The sequence below is a fragment of the Macaca fascicularis genome, chromosome 4, assembly GCF_037993035.2.
Source record: "Macaca fascicularis isolate 582-1 chromosome 4, T2T-MFA8v1.1".
In the NCBI taxonomy this organism is placed as follows: domain Eukaryota; kingdom Metazoa; phylum Chordata; class Mammalia; order Primates; family Cercopithecidae; genus Macaca; species Macaca fascicularis.
This window is the reverse complement of record NC_088378.1, coordinates 28,729,877-28,752,265: the sequence shown is the minus strand read 5'-3', so window position 1 is coordinate 28,752,265 and position 22,389 is coordinate 28,729,877. Positions and strand designations below refer to the sequence as shown.

Below are 22,389 nucleotides of genomic sequence, written 5' to 3'. Positions count from 1 at the left end.
GGGATTACAGTAGGTGACCACTAATACTCTTCATAACTTTATGATTATACACAATTCCATATTTCTGGGATTAGTTCACACACGAATGTTAGCAATATAATATTTAAAATGAGCAAATCCACAAAGGCAAAATGAATGGAAAAAAATCAGTGCAAAGGAGTTATTACCATCTGCTTGTTACTATTATGCATTGATTTTACTAAGTGAGTTTCCAGAAAGATTAGTTGCTGAAAATGGAAATTGGAAATTGAGGCATGAATGGGAAAACAGAATGATGAAAAAGTTGGGGACTTGGAGAGGAGAGTCGGGTTGACTGGTTTGGAGCCAACAGAAATACTGTCCCCTGTTCCATTTAATTCAATGGTGAAGGTGTATGGATGTGTGACTATGTGCTTCCCTTTGCAGTGCCACATTTGGGAATTCCTTTAACATCAGCTTCATTAGTTACAAAGGCAGCAATCCATATCCAATTTTCATTTTGTAGCAGGATTGTTAATGTATAAACTACACTCTTTGTTGAAAATATTTGCAATTAATCCTATAAACAAACAAACAAACAAGCAAATGCAAATGTTACACTGCCTGCCCCTGCCAACCCCGCTGACTCTGAGGTCTGGTCACCATTTATTATACTCAAAAATGAATTGAAATCCCCACTTTGACCCTAACCTAATTTTCAAGTGATAATAGGCATGGATTCCCAGAAGCACTTTATGCCTCTTGATAGTAACATCCTAATTTCCTTTCCCGGTAAATGTTTTAAGTAAGATTTTAGCACCAAAGGAAATTAAACTTTAAGTTAATCGTAATTATAAAATGCCATCACTGATTTTTGTCTTCAGCCTAATTACTTTCTATTATTTAAACAAACCGCACCTCCTGTGAGTTTTAAGTTTGTTTCTCTTTCATTTCCTGACACACAAGGCCAACCAATCATAGCGGAGGCCTCCCTGAGTATCTTCTGCCAGAGCAGCCTCATTTAAATGTCACATAGGATTGAGGGTTTGTCTCCAGCTCACTTATTTCCAAGGCGCTCTTTCAGTAGCTAGGTGTAAGGCTGCTTCGCTCAGATGTTTTCGTTCTGCATACCTGGTGGCCATCCTTAGAGATCTAGTGTTTCCTAGTCCTCCTGCTGTTAAGAAGGAGACCTCTGAGCCCAGCCTTCTGTTTCTATGAGATGCCACTTCTAAAACTAAAGCAGAACTGGGCATAAGGAAGTGGGCAACGGCCAACATCATTCATCAAGAGTCTAACTTTGAATGTCATCTTCTCAGCTTGTCTCTGATTTGGAGGGCTTTTAAAGAGACTTCATTTTCCTGTGCCAGCTCTTTGTCTTGCTCTCATTTGTTCTTTGGAGATGGAACTAAAGGATCCCAGCGACTTCATTTTGTGAGCGTGTATGTCAACATTCTGCTGCAAGAATCACCTCACTTTTCTGCTACTTGAATGTTTTCTTTCTCATGTCATTATCCATGAGAAATTAGAGATAGATGGTGAGGAAGCTAGTCCACGACACCCACTGCTGGCAGGCTGTGGGGGTCTGCACCACTGGAAGAAGCAGAGTCAGCAAAATCAAAAGTTTCTGTTCATTCATTTCTATAAATGTCACTACTTGCTCCTCCTTTAAGTCACATGCTTTCTTTTTTATTAAGGCTATTAAAACAACATCAGTATTCTTCATCTGCTGGATAACTTCAGTTCACCCTGTCAGAAATATTCTTTGCATAAAAAATACCTCTTTTGTTACACCCCAGTTAAAGGCCCTCCTTTGCTTATCTGAATATTGTTACCTCTATATTGTTTTGTAGAAACAAAGCTCTGATTGTTCCTAATTAACAGAGGAGAGAGAATGAATCAGATTCTTTCCCCTCATATTCTTGACTTGGAAATATCAGATCTATTTAAAGATGAACATTGTGTGTGTGTGTGTGTGTGTGTGTGTGTACGAGTGAAAAGCAATATAGTATAATGGAGGAGATACGATATTATGAGAAAAGAGAGAAAATAAGAAGTGAATGTTGAAGAATCAGACTCAGTTTTGACCTGAATATATAATTTTAAAAATATAGCTTATGTGTTTTCTGTTAGATGATCACAAGAGGGAGCAATTTAATGGAAGGCTGAAAAACAAACCAGTGTTCACCAATCTGGGGAGACAATGTGAAAATTATTACATGTATCACTGTTGGAGAATGCTGTTGTCACTAATAGGAACTTGAATTTGATTGACAGGAGAAAAATTCATAGGTACCATCTGTCTCAGGTGTTGATCACTTAGTTTTATATATAGCAGCACATCTTTCTTCCTCTTGTTTAGAAAATGATAGGCACTTTATTCAAATTACTTATTCATTTACTTAGAATACATTGAATTCTAAGGAGATGTCATATTTCCTTGGCAGTTTCCATATAGGTCAAGAAATGTTTGTGGAGATCTAATTGATTCATTCATTTATTTTTCAAATACTTCCTGAGTCCTTTTCTAGGTTGGGGATATGGTAGATGCTAAGCATACAGTAGGGAACAAGACAGGGGTGAATCCTGATGATGTCTCCTATTATTCTTCCATCCTGAGTGAGTGAGTGTGTACTGCATTTGAATGTTGGAAGGTCATGAATGAGTTAGTGACTTTGAGCAAGTCATTTGATCTTCCTTGGCCTATAAAATTAAAGTGCTGAAATAGAGCAGTTGGCTGGTTTCCATCATTTTAAACCCTGTACAACTCATAATTCAAAACAAATCATAAACAGAACAAACAGATATAAAATTAAATAAATGCAGAACTTCTGTGCTTTGGTTTGGGGGGAATGGTAAGGAAAGGTGAAAGATGACACCTTTTTTCACCTTGGCCCCACTGGGATTCTGTAGGCACAGTGAGAGATTAGTGGAGTGCAAAGCCTGGGTCTGCAGGCTTTGTGATCCTGTTCAGAGATGAGAAAATAAATACCAAGTTTTGGTTTAGTGGGAAACTGGCAGATGTGGAGAAAATGTGTTCACTCAGTCACCATCAAATTCATAAGACAAATGTTATAAAGAGAAGATAAATTAGTAAGATACTAAGATTATGTTACATTTTATTTGATTGCTTCAGAATGATGCCAGATAAGTAAAATAAACATATTCTCACAACTTTGCCTGTCAACCTGGCAGCCAGGAACTTGGCAACTTTTCTGAACTTCTTATCATCCCCTCTTAGGTTATGTTTGGAGAGTGATTTATAAACGTGAAAGAAAGCTCAGACTACCAAACAGAATGCATGAAATAGCCCTAACGATCAGATGGGAGGAATGCAGTTAGATGATAGATAGATAGATAGATAGATAGATAGATAGATAGATAAGAAGAAAGGAAGAAAAGAAGAGAGAATGAAAGGAAGGAAAAAGGGAAAGAAGGAAGGAAGGAAAGAAGGAAGGAAGGAAGGAAGGAAGGAAGGAAGGAAGGAAGGAAGGAAGGAAGGAAGGAAGGAAGGAAGGAAGGAAAGAAGGAAAGAAGGAAGGCAGGCAGGCACATAATATACCAAAATTTGAACTGAGTATCAGAACCCAGAATTATGAGGTTATTTTAATTTTCCTTTTTTATTTATCTGTATTGTCTATGCTTTCTGCGTTCCCTTATAGACAGGAAGTAACAGATTTTTTTTCAAGGGGAAATAGTTCTCCCTGCTCCCATGTTTACCCACCCCCATGGTTGAGAGTGTAAGATTGTGCTCAGAGAACTGCATTCAAATTCAATGATCCTGACAAACTGGAGAAATGATAAAAACATACAGAATGGAATTCAATACACAGACGTGTAGGCCAGCAGGTTTTAGAAGAAAAATCAAACAAAAATAACAGAAAATTATTAGCCCCAGAGAAGTGAATAATTTCCTGTGGTTTTCTTTTCAAATGAAAGATTCAATAAATCAATTGTGACTTTTATCCCAAGGCCAGTTGATTTTGAGGAATTCGGGACAGGTTTTGACACATTTGTGCTTGGCTGGTGTAAATGTGCATGTGTCTAACTCCAAGTTTAAGCATCTTGAATTCATTTTTCAGCATTGCTTTCAAAATAAGTCCCTTAGGATATTATTTTTTAAATGATATTCCATGTCTCTTTCCAGATGATTTCAACATTTAACAACATTTGCAAATACACTGAATCTCTTTCAGCAAAGAGAATGACTGCTTAGTAAAATGAACCCATTTGCTAGAAGACCAACATTTAGTTTTAGTTTAACTATTAAACCAATGATTTATAAGAACACATAATAAAAATTGAGAAGTCATATGATTTTTTTTTTTTTTTTTTTTTTTTGCTATCATGGATTAGCAATATTTGCAATGGCTGCATGGCTTCCTTTTAATCGTCACATCTAACAATGCTAATTAAGCACCGAGGACAATTTCTGGTTCCATCACTGTGAGTGGGCATCTGACTGCAGTGGGGAAAACCCGAGGATGAAGTGAGACAGAAGAGCTACATTTATAATAAAAGGCACACCCGACCAGGAATCTCCAAACATTTTCTTTCTTTCACAGAATAGTGTAGAAGAGAACAAGCAGAGGGGAATAGAAGACGGGAGGCCATAAGGAAAACTCTGCATGGCTGGTGACAGATGAGACAGCAGAGAGCCCTGCCACAAAGACAGCACAGCCAGATGCCTGCTTTCCTGGAGAAAGCCTTTTCTCCCAAGATGTATCACTGCCTTTTCATGAACAAATATATAAAAGTACGTTGTGAAGGTAGCCCACTCAAATAGGGTTCTAAGGTCAAGCCACATCCTCTAGAGCAGGGGCCTCAGCTTTCATCCTGGTGAGAAGCTACTCATCTAGAGGCGGATCACCCCACAGCAGGAGATGCTGAGCGGGAATTCCTGCCTGGTGGCAGTGAGTATGGAGCTGACTTGGCAGCAATACAGCCCTGAAGCCTCTTACCCACAGGCATCTGATGGGCCAGTGAGCTGCATCTATCCTCAATCTGTGCCGTACATATATTTTCAAATGTCCAGGACACACGTGGAGTGTGTGTGCATGTGTGTGTATTTGGATGTGGACTGAATTATGATCCTCCTCAAATTCATATGTTGAAGGTCTAACTCCTAATATGCCTGACTGTACTTGGAAATTGGCCCTTTGAAGAGGTAATGAAGGTTAAATGGGGTCATAAGGATAGGGCCCCAATCCAACAGAAAGTGCCGTCTACAAGACAAAGACAGAGGCCTCAGGATAAACCAAACCTGAGGTTTCTAACACCTAGACTTTGGAAAGCAAATTGCTGTTGTTTAAGCCACTATGTCTGTTGTATGTTTTTATGGCATCCGTAGCTGACTAACTCATGGCGGAAGGAGTGTCACATCTAATTTGGGATCTCTGCTCTGAGGGTGGCTGTCATCTCCTGGTAGGCACAGCAGATGGCAGTGGTGCCCTGTGAGTCTGCACAACCCTCTGGCCTGCCAAGCTGTGGCTCCGGCTTAGATAACGAAAGGGTTAGAGATGTAAACTTCAAGGTCCAGATTTTTTTTCAATGGAAAAAAACAAAAACCCTTGCAATATAGTGTCTACTATGATCTAAATGTTAGTGTCCCTCCCCAATTCGTATTTTGAAACATAATCACCAACATAATGGTGTTAGGAGGTAGGGCCTGTAGGAAGTGGTTATGTCACGACACTGGAGCCCTCAGAAATGGGATTATTAACCTTTTAAAAGAGGCCCCAGAGGGCTGCCTTGCCCCTTTTCACATGTGAGGTTACAGCAAGAAGGTATCACCTATGAGCAAGGAAACCAGCCCTCACTAGAAGCCATATCTTCTGGTGCCTTGATGGACTTTCCAGCCTGTAAACTGTGAGAAATAAATTTCTGTCATTTATAAGACACCCTACTTATAATATTTTGCTATAGTACCCCAAGGGAACTAAAACAGTATCTCTACAAATATTAATCAAACTGGACTCTAGAAGAGTAATGAGATACTGCTTAAAAGGATACATAAGGGAAAAAATTCTCAGGTGTTTGATGTTCATGAGCCTCTCTGTTTCAAAGACGATTTACTGCTATTTCATTGCGTGTAGGCTCGAGTCTTTGCGCATTGAGCTCAAACCCTCTCCATTGCTTCCTGGAGGTTTCTACCTCTTTCCTCTGAAGTTTCCTGGATACACCTGTTGCTGTGAGGCTGAGGTATCAGAACTGAGCACATAACTGATTAGCTTCATGTAGACTTCAAGAATATTTTATCCAGTTGCCATCATTGGGCCCTTATCTCCACAGTCGTTCTAAGCACTAGCTACCGAACCAAAGCTGTCCTCTGTTCCTTATAAGGCTCTTAATAATGGAAACTTAACCAATTTGGCAAGCAGGTAGCTAGCACCTACTCCTGACACTATGCTTCATTGCGAATAATGATGCGTTATTGCAAATCCACAGTGGGTAAAAATAGGCACATAGGGACCCTCTCAGTGTTTGCATGTACATTAAACCCCTCCCAAGTTTCAGGGTTTGTTTGAGAGTGGTTTTATTTTAACCTTTCACCAAACTTTTTAAGGATCGGGATAATTTTTATAATATAATTACCAAAATTACACAGAAAAGTCAAACCTAGTTTACTCGATGGATTGGAAGTCATATGTCCAGGCAGTGTCTGAGGATGGACATCAGGCAAGTGATCATATATGGAGAATATCAACCCAAAGCACTGTAACCAAAAGATACTCATAACTGTCTAGGTGTGAATGACTACAAGTAAATGAACCTAACCGAAAGTCACCGAAGACCACTGGACAGAGAGCCAGTCCAAATGAGCATGTCCTCCCACCTGTTTACTAGTCCCATGAACATCTGAGATAAGCGTCAGTCTACTTGTATATAAAAATTTTAAAAAGAGTTCATATTTTGCCCACTGAGCAATAAGACTAACATGATAAAACTTGTCTTTGAGAAGTCTACTTGTGTTTTGGATTAATAAAGGCAGATGTGGTGTTGTGGTCAAGATACACATAAAGACATATATGTTATTTTTTGGAGTCTTTTGGGGGAAAAAGCTTATTAGATGCTTGAGAGATAACTTGATCTTCCAACAGATATTGGTGACTTTGAATCTCCTTGAATTTACATCGCTTTGGCCAAAACTTGGTTTAGCGCAGAATTCCCTTAGAAGAATTCTCCGGAATATTAAGTGCTTTTTTATAGAGGCGGCCGGCGGCGGGGAGTGGGGTTGGTGAAAAACAGGAGTCCTGTGTTCAAATATTTTGGGAGACTTGCATTAATAATACTTTTAATTTCTATAAATTGATGCTTTAACATCTACAAAATGACCACTAGCTGTTTCCAAGTAAGCCCTGACTCACCTCCAAAAAACATATGAAGACTTTAGATAGCCCTAAACCTATGCGTTAACAGTCACAGTGGACATGAATTTCATGGGGCACCACTTTGTAACACAGTTAACCTGTCCTAATAAACCTTCCTACCCTGCCTCATCCATTTCTTCTTGTAGGACTCGAACTAAAGGTTCGGCTCTCTCTCTGCCTCCTGACTGACCCCACTCCTGCCACTGTGGGGCATATGGTATTCTCCCGGGGGAACTGTGGGTATAATCAAGCTGTAGAACTCTTTCTGGTTCTTCTCTTTGATCTGTGTCTGGCCTCAAGGTAATATAGTTAAAACAAAACTGTGGGTTAGAAAAAAAAAATGGACATACTTCTTTCTGGCAGTACTCTTAGAAATGTTAATATATAAATGTGCATTCTAAATTTTCAGTGTCAACCTTACTTGGCTTTGGAATTTTTTTTTTTTTCTTTTTTTTGAGCAGTATGTCTTGTGGAACTAGCATTTCTGAGATCTCCTTTGAGAGGTGCTATTCTGCCGAAATGCTGATTATGCATGTAGGAGACATGGTATGTCAGTAAGTATTGTCTGAAGATAAAAATGCACTGGTATCGTTGTGAAATGAAATCAAACAACATAGCCCAGAGAAAGCCCAACTTCCATATGAAAATTAACTGGGGACTTCCCCTCCATCAGGGATTTGGCACACAGACACTGAATGGTAATATCTCAACGAACTTACATAGTGTATGTGGTCCACGCATTTTAAAATCCATATATATTTTGCCCTTTCTAATCTTTGAATAAATCTTTTCTGTATAAGGCAAGTGCTTACTGGATGTCTTCTCTAATATAGGCGCTAGGCACTTCAAACTCAACCTGTGCAAACTGAACTAGTGATCTTATTCCCACTTTTCTTCCCAAGTGGCAATTCCATCTACCCATTCACTTGCATCAGACACCCAGGAATCTAACAGTCTCCTCCTTTTCCCTTATCACAGTACCCACCACTGCCCACTAATCATGTCATTTTGGCATGTCTCATGGCACACCTATCCTCTCTATCTCCAATACCGATCCTTGTCCAGATTCACATTATCTCATGTCTCACTTTCATGGTGTCTTAACTAGTTCTCTTCCCTAATCTTTCCCCCTCTTGAGTCTCTTCTTTATAATGATGCTAATGTATTTTTTCTAAAGAACGTTTTTGATTGTGTTATTCTCTTTTATAAGCTATCTGCCCTTTGATCTGTGATTGTATTATATAGAGCTCAAACTCCTTAATTTTTCATACCCACTTTTCTACTATCTCATTCATACATGTTTTTCCAATTTTCTCCAGCTGTCTACCTGTAGCACAGGAAACAAATTCAGTCACATTAATCTGGCCGTGATGTGCTTTTTCACCTTTTGCCTGGGACCACCCCTCGCTTCCATACCGGCAACACAGTAAAGATCTATTCATCTTTTGAGATCAAGCTCAAAAGTGTTCTCTATGACCCTTCTCCTGATCTCTTTCTTCTCTTTACCCACAGCATGCACTACAGAGTTTCATACTTGTTTGCTCATATGTTTGTTTTACCTACTAGTTGGCAAGTTCCTAGAGGTAAAATATTATGTGTGAATCATCCTAAAATCTCCAAAGGCTCACATAGCACTTAAAACACTAAGGAATATTTTATAAATGCTTATTTAGTGAAAGGACCATTTTTCCTTTTATATATGAAATAAATTATAAACTATATACTTCTGATTTTATATCATGTATGAGTATGATTGAAAAGTGCCTCTTCTAAATTAATCACTTGATATTGCCTCTTCCTTTCTAGTATAATTGGAAAGGGAAGAAGAAACATATATTTATCTTTGGATGTTTTCCTCAAATCATCATATTCTCACCTTCCTCTTTCCTTACTGTTTCAAACACCCAATATTATAAATATTTTTTGAAACCAAGAAAAATGATTCCCAATTCTGATTTTTCCTCTGAGTAAATGTAACTACATGGGCAATTATCCATTATAGTACCCACAGAGAATAGAAGTACTTTCCCCAGTTCTCCTATTTTAGATCCTTAGAGGCAGGGATGGAATAAAACCTTCTACCCTCCATGTTTTGGAAAGCAGACAATGACAGAGCCCTGGGAGGATTGTAAGAGTGTACTGTGATCTAAACTCTGGATCAAGCAATACGTCTCAATGTTGAGCCTTTGACATAGTTAGAGTTCTAGTCATTTGTATCAAATAGTAGGAACGAAAAGGACAGATGGACATTTGATTTCCTAAAGACAATTCTCTGAATTAATCTGAAGTCAGTTTCCATAAGAATCTTAGCAACTACTACAAATTGTTGATTTTGGGGATTTGTAGTCTTGGGTGAAACTGGTTAGTTATCAATACCTAACAAAGGGATCATAAAAAGAGAACGGTCAAGTTAGCCACATTTTAAAATCATTTCCATCTCCAATCTCCCCTCTCTGTTCCCTACTAGAATTTTTTATAAGAGGAAAGGATTTTTAAAAGCCCTTCAAAGAAAAGAAAGAAGTTATGTTTTCAAAATGGGTGCTTCTCCATTCTTCACTTTGCTGGATACTGTTATGATAAACACTTTGGTCTGATGGGCACAAAAGGCTTATTCTCCATTCTAATGCTGTGTTGTGGGATCTTGTCTGAGGAATAGGAAGGCTATGTAGGAGACAGTAAAGAAGATGCTTTGAATTTGAAAGAAACAGAATAGAGCTTTAATACTTACAGCTGTCCTCTTCTTCAGTTATACATTTCACAACATAACAGGCGTAGATGAAACCTGCCAGCTGAAACAAAACAGAGATGCTTTAGACATCAGACAAAGGCACCAAAACCAGACCTCACTGGGGAGTGACTTTTCAAAGTTAGGCAGTTTACAACCAGACTTAGGGCTCCAACATGGCTCATTGGACTGGATCTTGACTCCAGTGTGGACTCCTGATTCAAATGATGCTCATCTGTGTTGTAAATAAACATATCACTCTGTTTTTCTCCGACCTGTGTTTACGTGTAAGATTTGTTAATTGCCAAGCAATCTAAAACAAATTATTTTCAGTACTGAAAAAGACTTATGACGATTCACTAGTGGATTAACATTTGCATTTGTGCCAATCAACTTTTAGTTTACTTTTCATTAGCTCAGTACCTAAGATTCTAAAACATGGACTCTCACAGACCATCAGAAAAATGCTTTGAGGGAAAAACATTAAGGTGATTCTGTGGTTTGTTGCATGGGCTCTTTGTAAGTAAGGAAGACTCAGATCTGTAACAGGAACCAGAGCATACTGAGTATGATTAAGACAATATGCTACAGAGAAGTGATGAGATGGACACCTATAAGTAGGGAGTATCATCAAAATGCATTGAATATGGCATTACACACATCACATTCTCTTTTCTGAAACACTACAAAAAGGTCTGTGTGCTTGTAAAGTAGCACAACAAAGTCATTTGATCTCTCTATTTTTTCAGATTGGGTGTTTTTGTATTCCTTCCTACTAGTACAATATTTATTTAGTCAATTTATGAACACTAATCAAAAGAAACAAATATAATTTCTGGATAAGTAGAAGACTATTTGTTTTCTTTTTTTGCAAATTGATCTAGTTTGGAGGAATCCTTAAAGGTATGTCCTTAAAACAGTGATGAAGATTATTCACAACAACGTTTCAGACAGACATTGATCTGGCTGAGGACCGACCCCACACAATAATATTTAGTGTGGGGAAGAAAACATTAGGAAAAGCTGCAGTCTTCAATCAGGAAGTGAAAGCACGGGAAAAAAAGGAACTACCGCGACAAGCCTAATGAAGTTGTTTTTCATTAGGTGACAGATAGTGATCTTCTGGAGGATGTGAGGGGAACATCTTAAGTCAAAGGCTACACTAATAGGTATTTAATGAGCGCAGAACTATTAGGAGACAAAGCGGTCTCTGGTGAAAAGAAACTTTCAAGTCCCTAATTTGGACTTGAGAGAGAAAGCACATTCTGGCAGATTCTAGTTATCTTCCAAAAAGAACTGGCATAGGATAAAACAGCAGTCATTCCTGGACAATAGAGGAAGCAGCAGTGACCACATTTGGGGAGGCAGAGTTGAAGGAAAAAGACTTATGTAACACTTCATACACTTTTGTTTTTAGATCCTGGAGGAGAGGGAATGGATACTCTCGGCCCTCTCTACCCCCAACTGTAGTATCTGCACCAGTATACAACATAGAGAGTCAAAAATAAATACCACTGATGCTATATCAGAAGACTGAGTTTTCTTTTTAAGAAATATTTTAGAAAACTCATCAAATCAGCATGTTTCTCTTTGAATTATATGTTGCTATTGGCAATAAGATAGTGATAGTAAGAACCACTTCTTTATATAATAGAATCATCAAGGTCTTTGTTTTTATGGGACTTATTTTTAAAGTTCAGAGTACTAATTAAAAACCAATGTCTCCTATTTGGCTTTAGCAAAGATTTTGATTTATCCAAACTCAAATCACATAGTGATTTGAGGATTTCATGAGTACTGGAAAAATAGAGACTATACTAACACATCTTGATCTTTCATCCAACAGGACCCATGAAAATGCTCTTTTTATGGAGTGAGCCAGTCCCATGGGTGCTTAACATTGGTACTTGGATCTGGCTGTGTCTAAGTAAAGAGCCTATGGGTGTGGTTAAATCTCCTTGGTATTGCTTATAGCTTCACTTCTTCCTCCACATTGAGTTCTTACTGTATGTCGCTAAATGTTACAGGTTTATCAGTAGTTTTCCTCTTCTTTTCAGTGTTAAATGCTTATTAAATTATTTGTAAAGCAATTTGTCCTAATTACAAACTGTTTTAAAAAAATTCTTACTCATCACTTCATTTCTTTGAAATGAATATCTAGGTAATAAGCATCGATACATTCTGAGATTCATGGCCAATAAGTTTAAACTTCTCATTAAAGTGTCAGTAGATTCTTGATTATTAAGTGTACTCTCCCAGAATGCAGCTAAGGCACTGCATTCTGCTTACCAATGATCTTTTAATTATATTCATTTTCATTCTTTAACTATCTGGGGAGCTCCTTTGATATAAAAGTAAATCCCGCTGCATTTTTTACAAAAGCTTGCTGATTAAGAGAACTTTAGCTTTTAAATTGGTCACCTCTAACTACAAATGGAAATTTGTGTTCCCCAAATTAATCAAGATTCATAAACTCTGCTATCTTCCAATTTCTCTATACAGTACACATTTCTAATTTAATTTTACCTCCCCAGTGGCAATTTATAAAATTTACCTATAGAGAGGGGTTTCAAATTATTTCTAACAATTCTGAATGTCTCTGATATGGTTTGGCTGTGTTCCCAAATCTCATATTGAATTGTAGTTCCCATAATCCCCAGGGGTTGTGGGAGGGACCCAGTGGCAGGTAACTGAATCATGGGAGAAGTTACCTTCATGCTGTTCTCATGATAGTATGTGAGTTCTCAAAAGATCTGATGGTTTTATAATGAACTTTTCCCTCCTTTGCTTCTTCTCCTTGCTGCCACCATGTGAAGCCACATATAGTGGCTTTTCTTCTCCTTGCTGCCACCATTTGAAGAAGGTCTTTGCTTCCCCTTCTGTCTTGATTGTAAATGTCCTGAGGCCTTCCCAGCCATGCTGAACTGTGAGTCAATTTAACTTCTTTCCTTTTTAAATTACCTAGTCTAGGGTATGTCTTTATGAGCAGTGTGAGAACAGAAGAATCCAATCTCCTGTAATATGCAACTCTGCTAATTGCTACCTGGGCTACAATGATAAACTAAAGCAGAGTTCTAGTCACCACTGACATTTTGGGTTTGGAATACTTTTCTATTGAGGCTGTTATGTGTCGTCAATGTTTAAACAATAACATCCTACAATCAAGACTGTCAACAATTGAAGCAATAAAAATATTTCTAGACATTGTCACATGTCCTCTAAAAGGCAAAATTTCCCCTGGTTAGAGCTGCTGTTTGAGATATAGTCCTAGCTTTAAGGAGTTTGCAATTTTGTAGCAGGTATATATATAACTGTAATTTGAAGTAGATTTAGGTAAATCTTCAGCAAGAAGGAAGAAAATCGTACCTCTAATAAGTGACAACAAACAGTAGACTGGATACTTTCATGTGTTAGCCCATTAAGCCTCACAAACACCCTCGGAAGAGCATTATATATATTTTTGCAGATGACAGGCAAAATGGGATTTGCTTTTCCAGAGTGAGATTATCAAGCAGGAAAGACATGGGTTGTGTTTAGGTAAGAGGCAGTAGTTAAATCTGATGAGAGTTTGGGGACTTCATACTAGAGCAATGGAAATTAGAGCTGTGAAGACCAGATTAGGGTCATAATCAGTGGGCCTCCAGTGTGCCAAATTGCCAATGGAACTATGCCATTTTTCTATGAAAATTTTCTATGAAAATTTGTATGGTGTGCTGAAGGAGCACACCATACAAAAGTATAACATTTTTCATGGGCCCAAATCTTTCCTGATGCGATACTTGATTTCCTTTCTAGCCTCATTCCTCACCAGTCCTTGTCAGAACTGATGTCAGTAGAAAGCTGTTGGTAGCTTGCTGACATCTATCAGGTGGCTTTCCTTCTCTGTTCCTTAACTCATTTCCCCAGTCTGCCAACAAAGAATGCTAACGCCCTCTACCTTTTCCTTCCCGTCCCTACTCAGCCTTGCACCTCCAGTAATGAGTAATTCTAACTCATTCTTTTTTTACGTTTGTTTTTGAAAACAGAATTCTGAGTTGCTAAGCTGGATATAAAGCTTTACACAGCAGTACTGCCTGCTTACTTCCCAGGTCTTCTTTTTTAATTTTTTATTTCACTTTTATTTTAAGTTCTAGGGTTCATATGTAGGTTTGTTATACAGGTAAAGTTGTGTCATGGGAGTTTGTTGTACAGATTATTTCATCTCCCAGGTATTAAGCTGGCCTTAAAGAATGAGTTAATACCCACCAGGAAAAACAACGAATGGATACTAACTCATTCTTTAAGGCTGAATAAAGGTGCTGTTTCCTCCAAGAACTGGTAATCCATTCTCAGAGTAGGTTGGTGCTTGGCACTTTTGAGATAGACCTTGAGAGGTGGGAGGGCTTGAAAGGGAATAAAGAGGGGAACAGAGAGATGGAGAGTACATCTTCCAAGCAGAGCTCAGACTAGAGCTGTTAAGAAATAGATACATTTAGGGAGGAGGAAGTGGCCCAGTTCAGAGAAGCTTGGGGTGTATAAAGGGAAGTAACGGGTCACAAAGCAGATAATAGAAGCTCATGTTGGTAGAGTAGATGTTAGTATCTGAAAGTAAAAGAAAATAATTTTATTTTGTTCCTTATGTGAAGATGCTAAGAATAATAATGGAAGGGATCTGTGGCACTATCTTAGGCAAACAAACAATTATCCGCTAGTGAAAGAAACAAAATATTCTAGTGTTTCAGTCTTTGTCATTCAAAGCAGAGCTAAGTATAATTTTTTAAAATTTTTATTTATCTTTTCACCTTCGTATATCTAATGTGATTTGTTCACTTCTAATTCACCTGATAAGGAATTACATATCATCTTGATATTAGTACTGACTGGAAGGAAGTATTTTCTCTCTATAACTAAATCAGATTAAAATTCTTTTTTATATCCACAAACCAAATTATGATTGTATGTCTCAGAAATTCACTTAGAAGCTAATAGAAAAAATGAAATCAAAGCCTTTTGGTAAGTATTTTAAAAGATTTAATTGTTATAATTGAAAATATAGCAACCTTAGTGTTTAATCTATTACATTCTAGATTTCCGCTTCTGGGAAGTTGGAGTAATGGGAGGGATACCTTTCCCTATCTTTCCTATTAAATACAATTAAAAACCCTGAACATTATATATATATAACAAACACAGGAAGACTGATGCAGACCAACTATGGTCTTTGGTACTTAAGAAAGTACATGAGGGTGAATTCCATTATTAGTATTACTATTATTATTATTATTTCATATACACCAGACTTACTTGGAGCTGAAGAAGCCTATAACTCTGAAATGCTAACAGGTACAGATTTTTTAAAAGCCCCAGTAAACGCTTGCTGTCTCTAGCCAAAAGACCAGAGAAAAGGGAAAACGCAGCCCACCAAGACAGAAAGTTTTACAATGATAGTACCTCTTTGTTTCAGCCAACACCATAGAAAACAAAACAAAACAAAACAAAAACACAAAAATTGTAGCCCCACTCCCCAACCACAGCAACAAAGAGTGGGGAGCCAAGACTTCCCCACTGCCTCATGGGTAATCCAGGCTTTTAGCCACACTCTCCAGTAACGAGGCAGACGCTCTCTTTTCTCCACTGGGGTGTTGTCAGTGGAAGCTTAGTAGAAGATGAGGACTTTTACCAACGCCCAGCAGTACTGAGGCCTGTCTGCCACCCCCGTGGCATCAGTGAAAGCCACCTTGGAGCAGTAATAAGGCTCTTGCCAGATATGGAGGTATCACTGAGAGGCTAGTGGGGAGCAGGACCTTCCACAGCTTCCCAGACTTAATGAAAAGCCCTTCCCACATTGAGTCTCAATGGAGGCTAAGTGGGAACCCTGGACTTCTATCCCCACTTGGCAGAAATAAGTCAGCATCCCTCCTTCTCCTATCAAAACAGCATCAGAGGAATCAACTAAAATGAAAGGTTTAATTAAGATTTAGGGTCTCATAGCATAATACCCAAAATGTCCACGTTTCAATTAAAAATTACTAAAAATACCAACAATGAGGATGTCCTCAAACTGAGTGAAAGGACAGCCAATGTAACCTAACCACAGAGGTGATAGAGATGTTAAGATTTTCTGGCAAATATTTTAGAGTAGACATCGAAAAAATGCTCCAATAAGCAATTACAAACATGCTTGAAATAAATTAAAAAATTAGAAGGTCTCAGCAAAGACACAGAATATGTGAGGAAGAACCAAACTGAAAATTTAGAACTGAAAAATGTAGAGAACACAGAGGAAAGAATCAGTGAACTTGAAGACTGAACAACAGAAATTACCTAAACTAAGCAACAGAGACAAAGTAAACTGGAAAACATGCACAGAGTCTCAGGGACTCATGGAAATATCAAAAGACCTAACTTTTTTCTCCCCCCACTGCAGTCCTGAAAGGAAAGGAGAAAGAGATCAGCACTGAAAAAGCCTTCAAAGAAATAATGACTGAAAACTTCTGAAATTTGGCAAAGGACATAAACTTACTAATTCAAAAAGCTTAGTGAACCGCAAACAGTATAAATCTAAAGAAATTCACGCCACAATGCATGACAGTCAAACTTAGGAAAGCCAAAAACAAATATCTTGAAAGCAGAAACAGGGAAACATTTATGTACAGCCATTCTGGAAAACAGTTTGGAGGTTTCTTTACAAACTAAACATGCAACTACCATATGATCTAGCAATTGCACTCCTGCCCAGGAGTGCAATTTTGTCTCAGAGAAATAAAAACATGTTCCAACAAAAACCTGTACACTAATATGTATAACATCGCTATTCATAATAGGCCCAAGGTGGATGCAACCCCAATGTTGTTCTGTGGGTTAATAGTTAAACAAACTGTGGTACATCCATACCATGAAATATTATTCAGCAAGAAAAAGGAACGGATGACTGATACATACAACAACCTGCATGAATTTCCATAGAATTGAGGTTTGTGAAAAAAGCCAACTCAAAAAGGTTGTATGTTATGTGATTCTAGTTATAGAACATTCTTGACATAATAAAATTGTAGAAATAGAGAACAGGTTGGTGGTTGCCGGGGACTAAGGAAGGTGGGTTATGAAGTAAGTGAATGTGGCCATAAAAGGCAACGTATGGGATCTCTGTGGTGACAAAACTTTCTGTGTCTTGACTGTATCAATATCCAGATCCTAAAAGTGAAGCTGTACTGATTTTTGCAATGTAATAATATTTGAAGAAACTGGGTAAAGTGTACACAGAATTTTTCATTTTATTTCATATAATTGCATGTGATCCATATTTATCTCACAATAAAAAGTTTACTTGAAAAATACTACATTTTAGGGTACTTTTATTTATGTTTAAAAACCTTCATATTATAATTTATAAATTATAAGTATATCTAAACCAACTAGATTGTTTTCTTAAATATATCTAAACCAAGTAGCTTGTTTTCTTAAGTACAAAGACACATTTTAATTTTGTGCCTTTATGCCAACATGATTAGAAATGAGGAGTAGCAACATGACTTTTGTATCCACAATTATCTCACATTCCACATAAATTGGTTGTATGTTTTATTTAAATTAAATAATCTAATTTTATTCTGAATTCATAATTCATAGGCTCTAAGCCCATGCTTTTTGTAATAGGAATTTGAACAGAAGGATATTATGCACACACAAAGTATAATTTTAAGTTGCAGCTGATTTTTACTTGCTCTTTTTCATCTTATTCCATCTACATAATTTGAGATTGCTTCAGCAAAGGATTCAAATGTGATTACATCAGCGTTATTAATGAAGGTCTTTATACGAAGTATTTTATTATGTGGGCTGGTATATCATCTCTATTGTTTACCAGATGATTCTTATCTCATACTAATCCACTGGCTGGACTATTGTGGAGCACACTGCAAATTTTCTCTGCTACGAATAATCCAGGTGCAGTTATCAACCCACAATAACACATGGAGGATTGCCTCCAGGGCTATTGTGAATGTTCACAGCCTACTGGGTCAGAAAAGCTTTTCAGAGGATCAGAAACATATCTTAATACCAGCCTTTAGGTATTCTGCTGCATCATCAAGCATGACTGTATTAAACACTTTTTAAAAGATTAAATAAAATCAGACATACATGCAAACTTATATTATCTACTTTAAGTTGGGAAATAGACTGAACTAAATGACAACACTGGCTTACCCAATTATTCCTGTTATGAAATAGTCTCTGGAGACTGGTAGATTTCTTCAGTCCAAACTTATCAAAAAGTTACCCTAGTTCAAAGGAGTCTGGTGTATTAGTAAACTGGGCAGAGCAGAAGAAATTCAGGCAGGACAAAAGATGGCTAATAATATTCAAATGTCATCATGGTTAATACCTCTCTCAGGGTTTAAATATGAGATTCATTTTTAAAAATGTATTGAGAGCAGTAGTTCAACCATTCTATACATGTGCCGGTTGGGAGATGATCAAAGAAATGGCTAATCTAGTGCAATAGAACTGCCATGAAATTGCCTTCTGGTTTAGAGATAAGAGCCATAGGGGAGTCCTTAACCAAAACTATTCATTGAAAATAATTGGGAAATGTAAAAAGCAACTATCAATAATACCATACTATTTTAATGGTGAAGTTGAGTTTAAGATTGTATGTTTGTAATGTGCAAAAGGAACTCTGATTTATTCATAATGAATCATTTGAAGCAGAAAGTACAATTTTTAAATATTCTGTAAAATGTACACAATTAATACTGTCCTACAGAATTTTGGAACAAAATCACTACGTAGTTCTTTGGGGAGCAAATGGTACAAGTAGCATAATTTTTGCTCAGAGATAATAGGGTACCAATAGCAAAATTAACTGTACAAAAGGTAAGGTATTTGTAAAAACAAATTAGCCCGTATTGGATATTCTCTAACATTAGTAGACAAGGCTAAAGAAGGATCCTTGTATTTCATTGGAAGGAGTATGCTGCCCCAGTGATGGCAATGGGAATACAAGGCCAGATTTCTCTGTAGAGACTAGGAGAGAAGATTATTTGTATTAAAATACTTAGTTGCAAAAATAACTGGCATTAAATAGATGCGTTTGGAAAAAGAAAGGGGCTAAAACTATGTTAACATTTCCTTCTTTTTAGAGGTACTACATTGGAAGATAAGGAAAGTGTGGAATATACAATGCAGCTGAGACTTCAGCACATATCCAATGATCAAAAATAATGCACTGATTAATATTATATAAAAATGATGTCAGTAGTACTCTCACTGCACTAAAAAAGAAAAAGTGAAACACAATGGAAACATCAGGACAAACCAGCTAGAGAGAAAAATGACTTTAAAATGTTATTGTAAACTCAGATGTATTATTAGGGTTTTGAAAATATAGTTAAGTAGGAACCTTACAGCAATTGGTCCCTTTCCCATGACATTTGTGGGAATAAGCTTTATGCTTATGAAAAGGTATTTTATGTGGCACCCAATAAAGTGTGCCTCTGAAGCAAAATACTTGTTGCAGTATGTGGCAAGGAAGATGAATGGGAGTGAAGACAGGAGAAGAAAAAGAACCCTCCTGGGGAATAAGATGTGGATTGGGGAAGACACAAATTTGAAGACCAGTTTTTTCCCCAAAGCAATTTTAAAAAGGCACGATACTGAATCGAAGTGTCACTTAAAAGGCCCGTCAAGTCTATCCATGTGTAGCAGTATAATCTAGTTGGATTGAATAACTTTGGAGTCAGAACTTGGCTATAATTGGTGTTCTTCAGTGACCCTTTCTTCCTTTCCATCTGAGTTACCTTCTTTTCAGTATAAATCTTAGATTGTCTTCTTTCTACATAGCTCATAGCCAATGCAAGGGTGAAACAGAATGTCATAAACCTCAGAATGAAGGGATTTCATTAATTACTAGCAATACCATTATTACCAATGGAGAATATATAACCTAGGACAAATTGCAATTGTATTTCTGTGCATTACTTTTTGTTTTAGTGCTTAAACCTCAAAACCAGCCAAATCATCTAACCAACCCTCACATCCTGGTAAGAGCTGGGAGGTAGAAAAGGAAATGCCAGTGATTACTATTTAAAGTAGTATCTGCCATTACTATTCACTATACTCTGGGCATGTGGTAACATCTTTACAGCCATTCTGCTATCCATTCTTTCCAAAATGAAGGAGACAATTTCTGTTATCATCTATTATGTATAAATGAAAAAACCGAGGCTTAGAGAAGTTAGATAGTTCTGTCCCAAGATTCAGACATAATGAGAAGACTTGATTCATGCCTACGGACCCTAAATCCTATGCTTCTCATTTTCACACAGTCTTCTTAGTTTATCCAAAAGGCAAAACTGACAATACTCTCAAGCAAAGAGAACATAAGATTCTAAAAATCAGAGTGAATTCACATTCACTTAAAAAAAAAAAGTTAAAATTAAGTTCACCTAGTTTTCCAAGTTGGAAATCTGGATACAGAAGTTACTGCTGAGCTTTGAATTAGCAGAGCTTGGAAATCATCAAGAAACAAAGTGGCTACCAGATAAACCACACAGGAGTTTAATACTACTTGTGGGAAACCTGGAACATGTAGGAGAAGGCATGTGCTCCTCCCACTCGTTTAATTACCATTTCAGTGGTTCCGACTCATTATGATTTTATAGTTCTCCTCTGAATTGCTTACACGTGCTTCTACACACCAGCGTGGGCTTCTTATATTAGACATATATTGGTGAGCCACTAATTATCTTCAGTTTACTGCTGGTGAGCAAGGTGAGCCTCGCATTAGCTGGAGAGTCAGATGGAGGGATGGTTCTAAGAGCTTGAAAATCTAAACATAGCTCTTTTTGCTCATAAGATAAAGACATGATAGCAAAGTATCGAAGGACATTCATGATTTGGCTCAAGCCTATGCTTTCAGTCCCAACACTTGTGGCTCCCCTTTGCTCTTCCATATTAAATGTCTGGCTGTTCCTCTACTATATATGCCATGCTGTTTGATATCTTTGTGTTTTTGAATAAGGCATTTCTCTGTCCGACAGACATTTATTACCATATAGTGAATGCCTACATGAAACATGAGCTACTTCAAGGTTACTCCTCAGGGAAATATTTTCTAAACATCAAAAAGCACAGATTGGCATTCCTCACTCTCTGTGCTCTTATAGCACCCTGTCCAATATCTATATTGCACAACTTAATTCATTTTTGCATATTAATTCTTAAACTGGACTATCAGCATTCTCTAGAGTAACCAAGAATATTTCTACTACCCCAGAAAGTTCCTTCTTGGCCTTTCATCCTCACCACTCTCCCAACCCTTACACCACCCACCAGACCACACCTGTTCTAATTTTGATAAACATAGAATACTTTTGCTGGGTCTTGAACTTCATACAATAGAATCTTATTGCTTGGTGTCTGGCTTCTTTCACTGAGCATAATATAATATTTTTAAGATTAATCCAAGCTACTGCATCTATCAGTAATTCATTGTTTTATTTCCAACTGGCATTCTACAAGTATGTGAATATAATTTTATCAGCTAACTTTTGATACATAACACACAAAACCAAAATTTAGTGGCTTAAAGTAACATCCATTCATTTCTGCTCATTGTTTTTTGGGTCAACATTTTGGATTGAGTTCAGCTGGGCAGTTCTTTTGCTGAATTTGGTTGGGCTCACTCATGCGTTTGTGATTGACTGTAAATTAGCTAGGTAGCACTTTTTTTCTGGGGCTTGGCTTATTGTTAGGTGGGGGTGATGAAGTCAAATAAATGGACCACATATTTGTGGTCTCACATATCTAATCATTCATCAGAACAATCTGGTCTTGTTCACACAGGTGTGGCAGGTTTAAAGAGCAATAATAGTAAGGTGCACTTCTCAGGTCTCTGTATTATGTTTGCTATCATCTCAATGTCAAAATCAGTTGGAGGCCATTATAGCAAAACTCTTCCATGATGCCACAATTTATTTACTTACTCATCTGCTAAAGGACATTAGTCTCTCAAGGATTAACTGGTTTTTATTTTCAGTTACTTCCAATCTTATATCTTGAATCAACTCATTTAAATAATTTTGCTTTAGGATTTCATGATTACATAATGACAGGAGGACTTCCTTCCCTCCCTTCCCTCCTTCCCTCCTTCCTTCCTTCCTTCCTTCCCTCCCTCCCTCCCTCCCTCCCTCCCTCCCTCCCTCCCTCCCTCCCTTCCTTCCTTCCTTCCTTCCTTCCTTCCTTCCTTCCTTCCTTCCTTCCTTCCTCCCTCCCTCCCTCCCTTCCTTCTGCCTTCCTTTCTCTCTCTCTCTCTGTCTCTCTCTCTTTCTCTTTCTCTCTTTCTTTCCTTGTTGGAGT

At 37.6% G+C, this 22,389-nt stretch overlaps 1 protein-coding gene across 8 annotated transcripts in view; it reads right to left on the bottom strand.

The window, feature by feature from the left end:
* Positions 1-22,389, bottom strand: part of NKAIN2 (sodium/potassium transporting ATPase interacting 2) — a 1,020,326-nt gene that overhangs the window by 18,052 nt on the left and 979,885 nt on the right. For all 8 annotated transcript variants that reach the window (XR_006697365.2, XR_006697364.2, XR_012433406.1 and 5 more), the window contains one exon: positions 10,054-10,114. Coding sequence is in view for 3 of the 8 variants with exons in the window: in XM_065543331.1 (XP_065399403.1) it covers positions 10,054-10,114 (61 nt within the window). In the remaining 5 variants the exon portion in view is untranslated. The remainder of the gene's footprint in view (positions 1-10,053; positions 10,115-22,389) is intronic.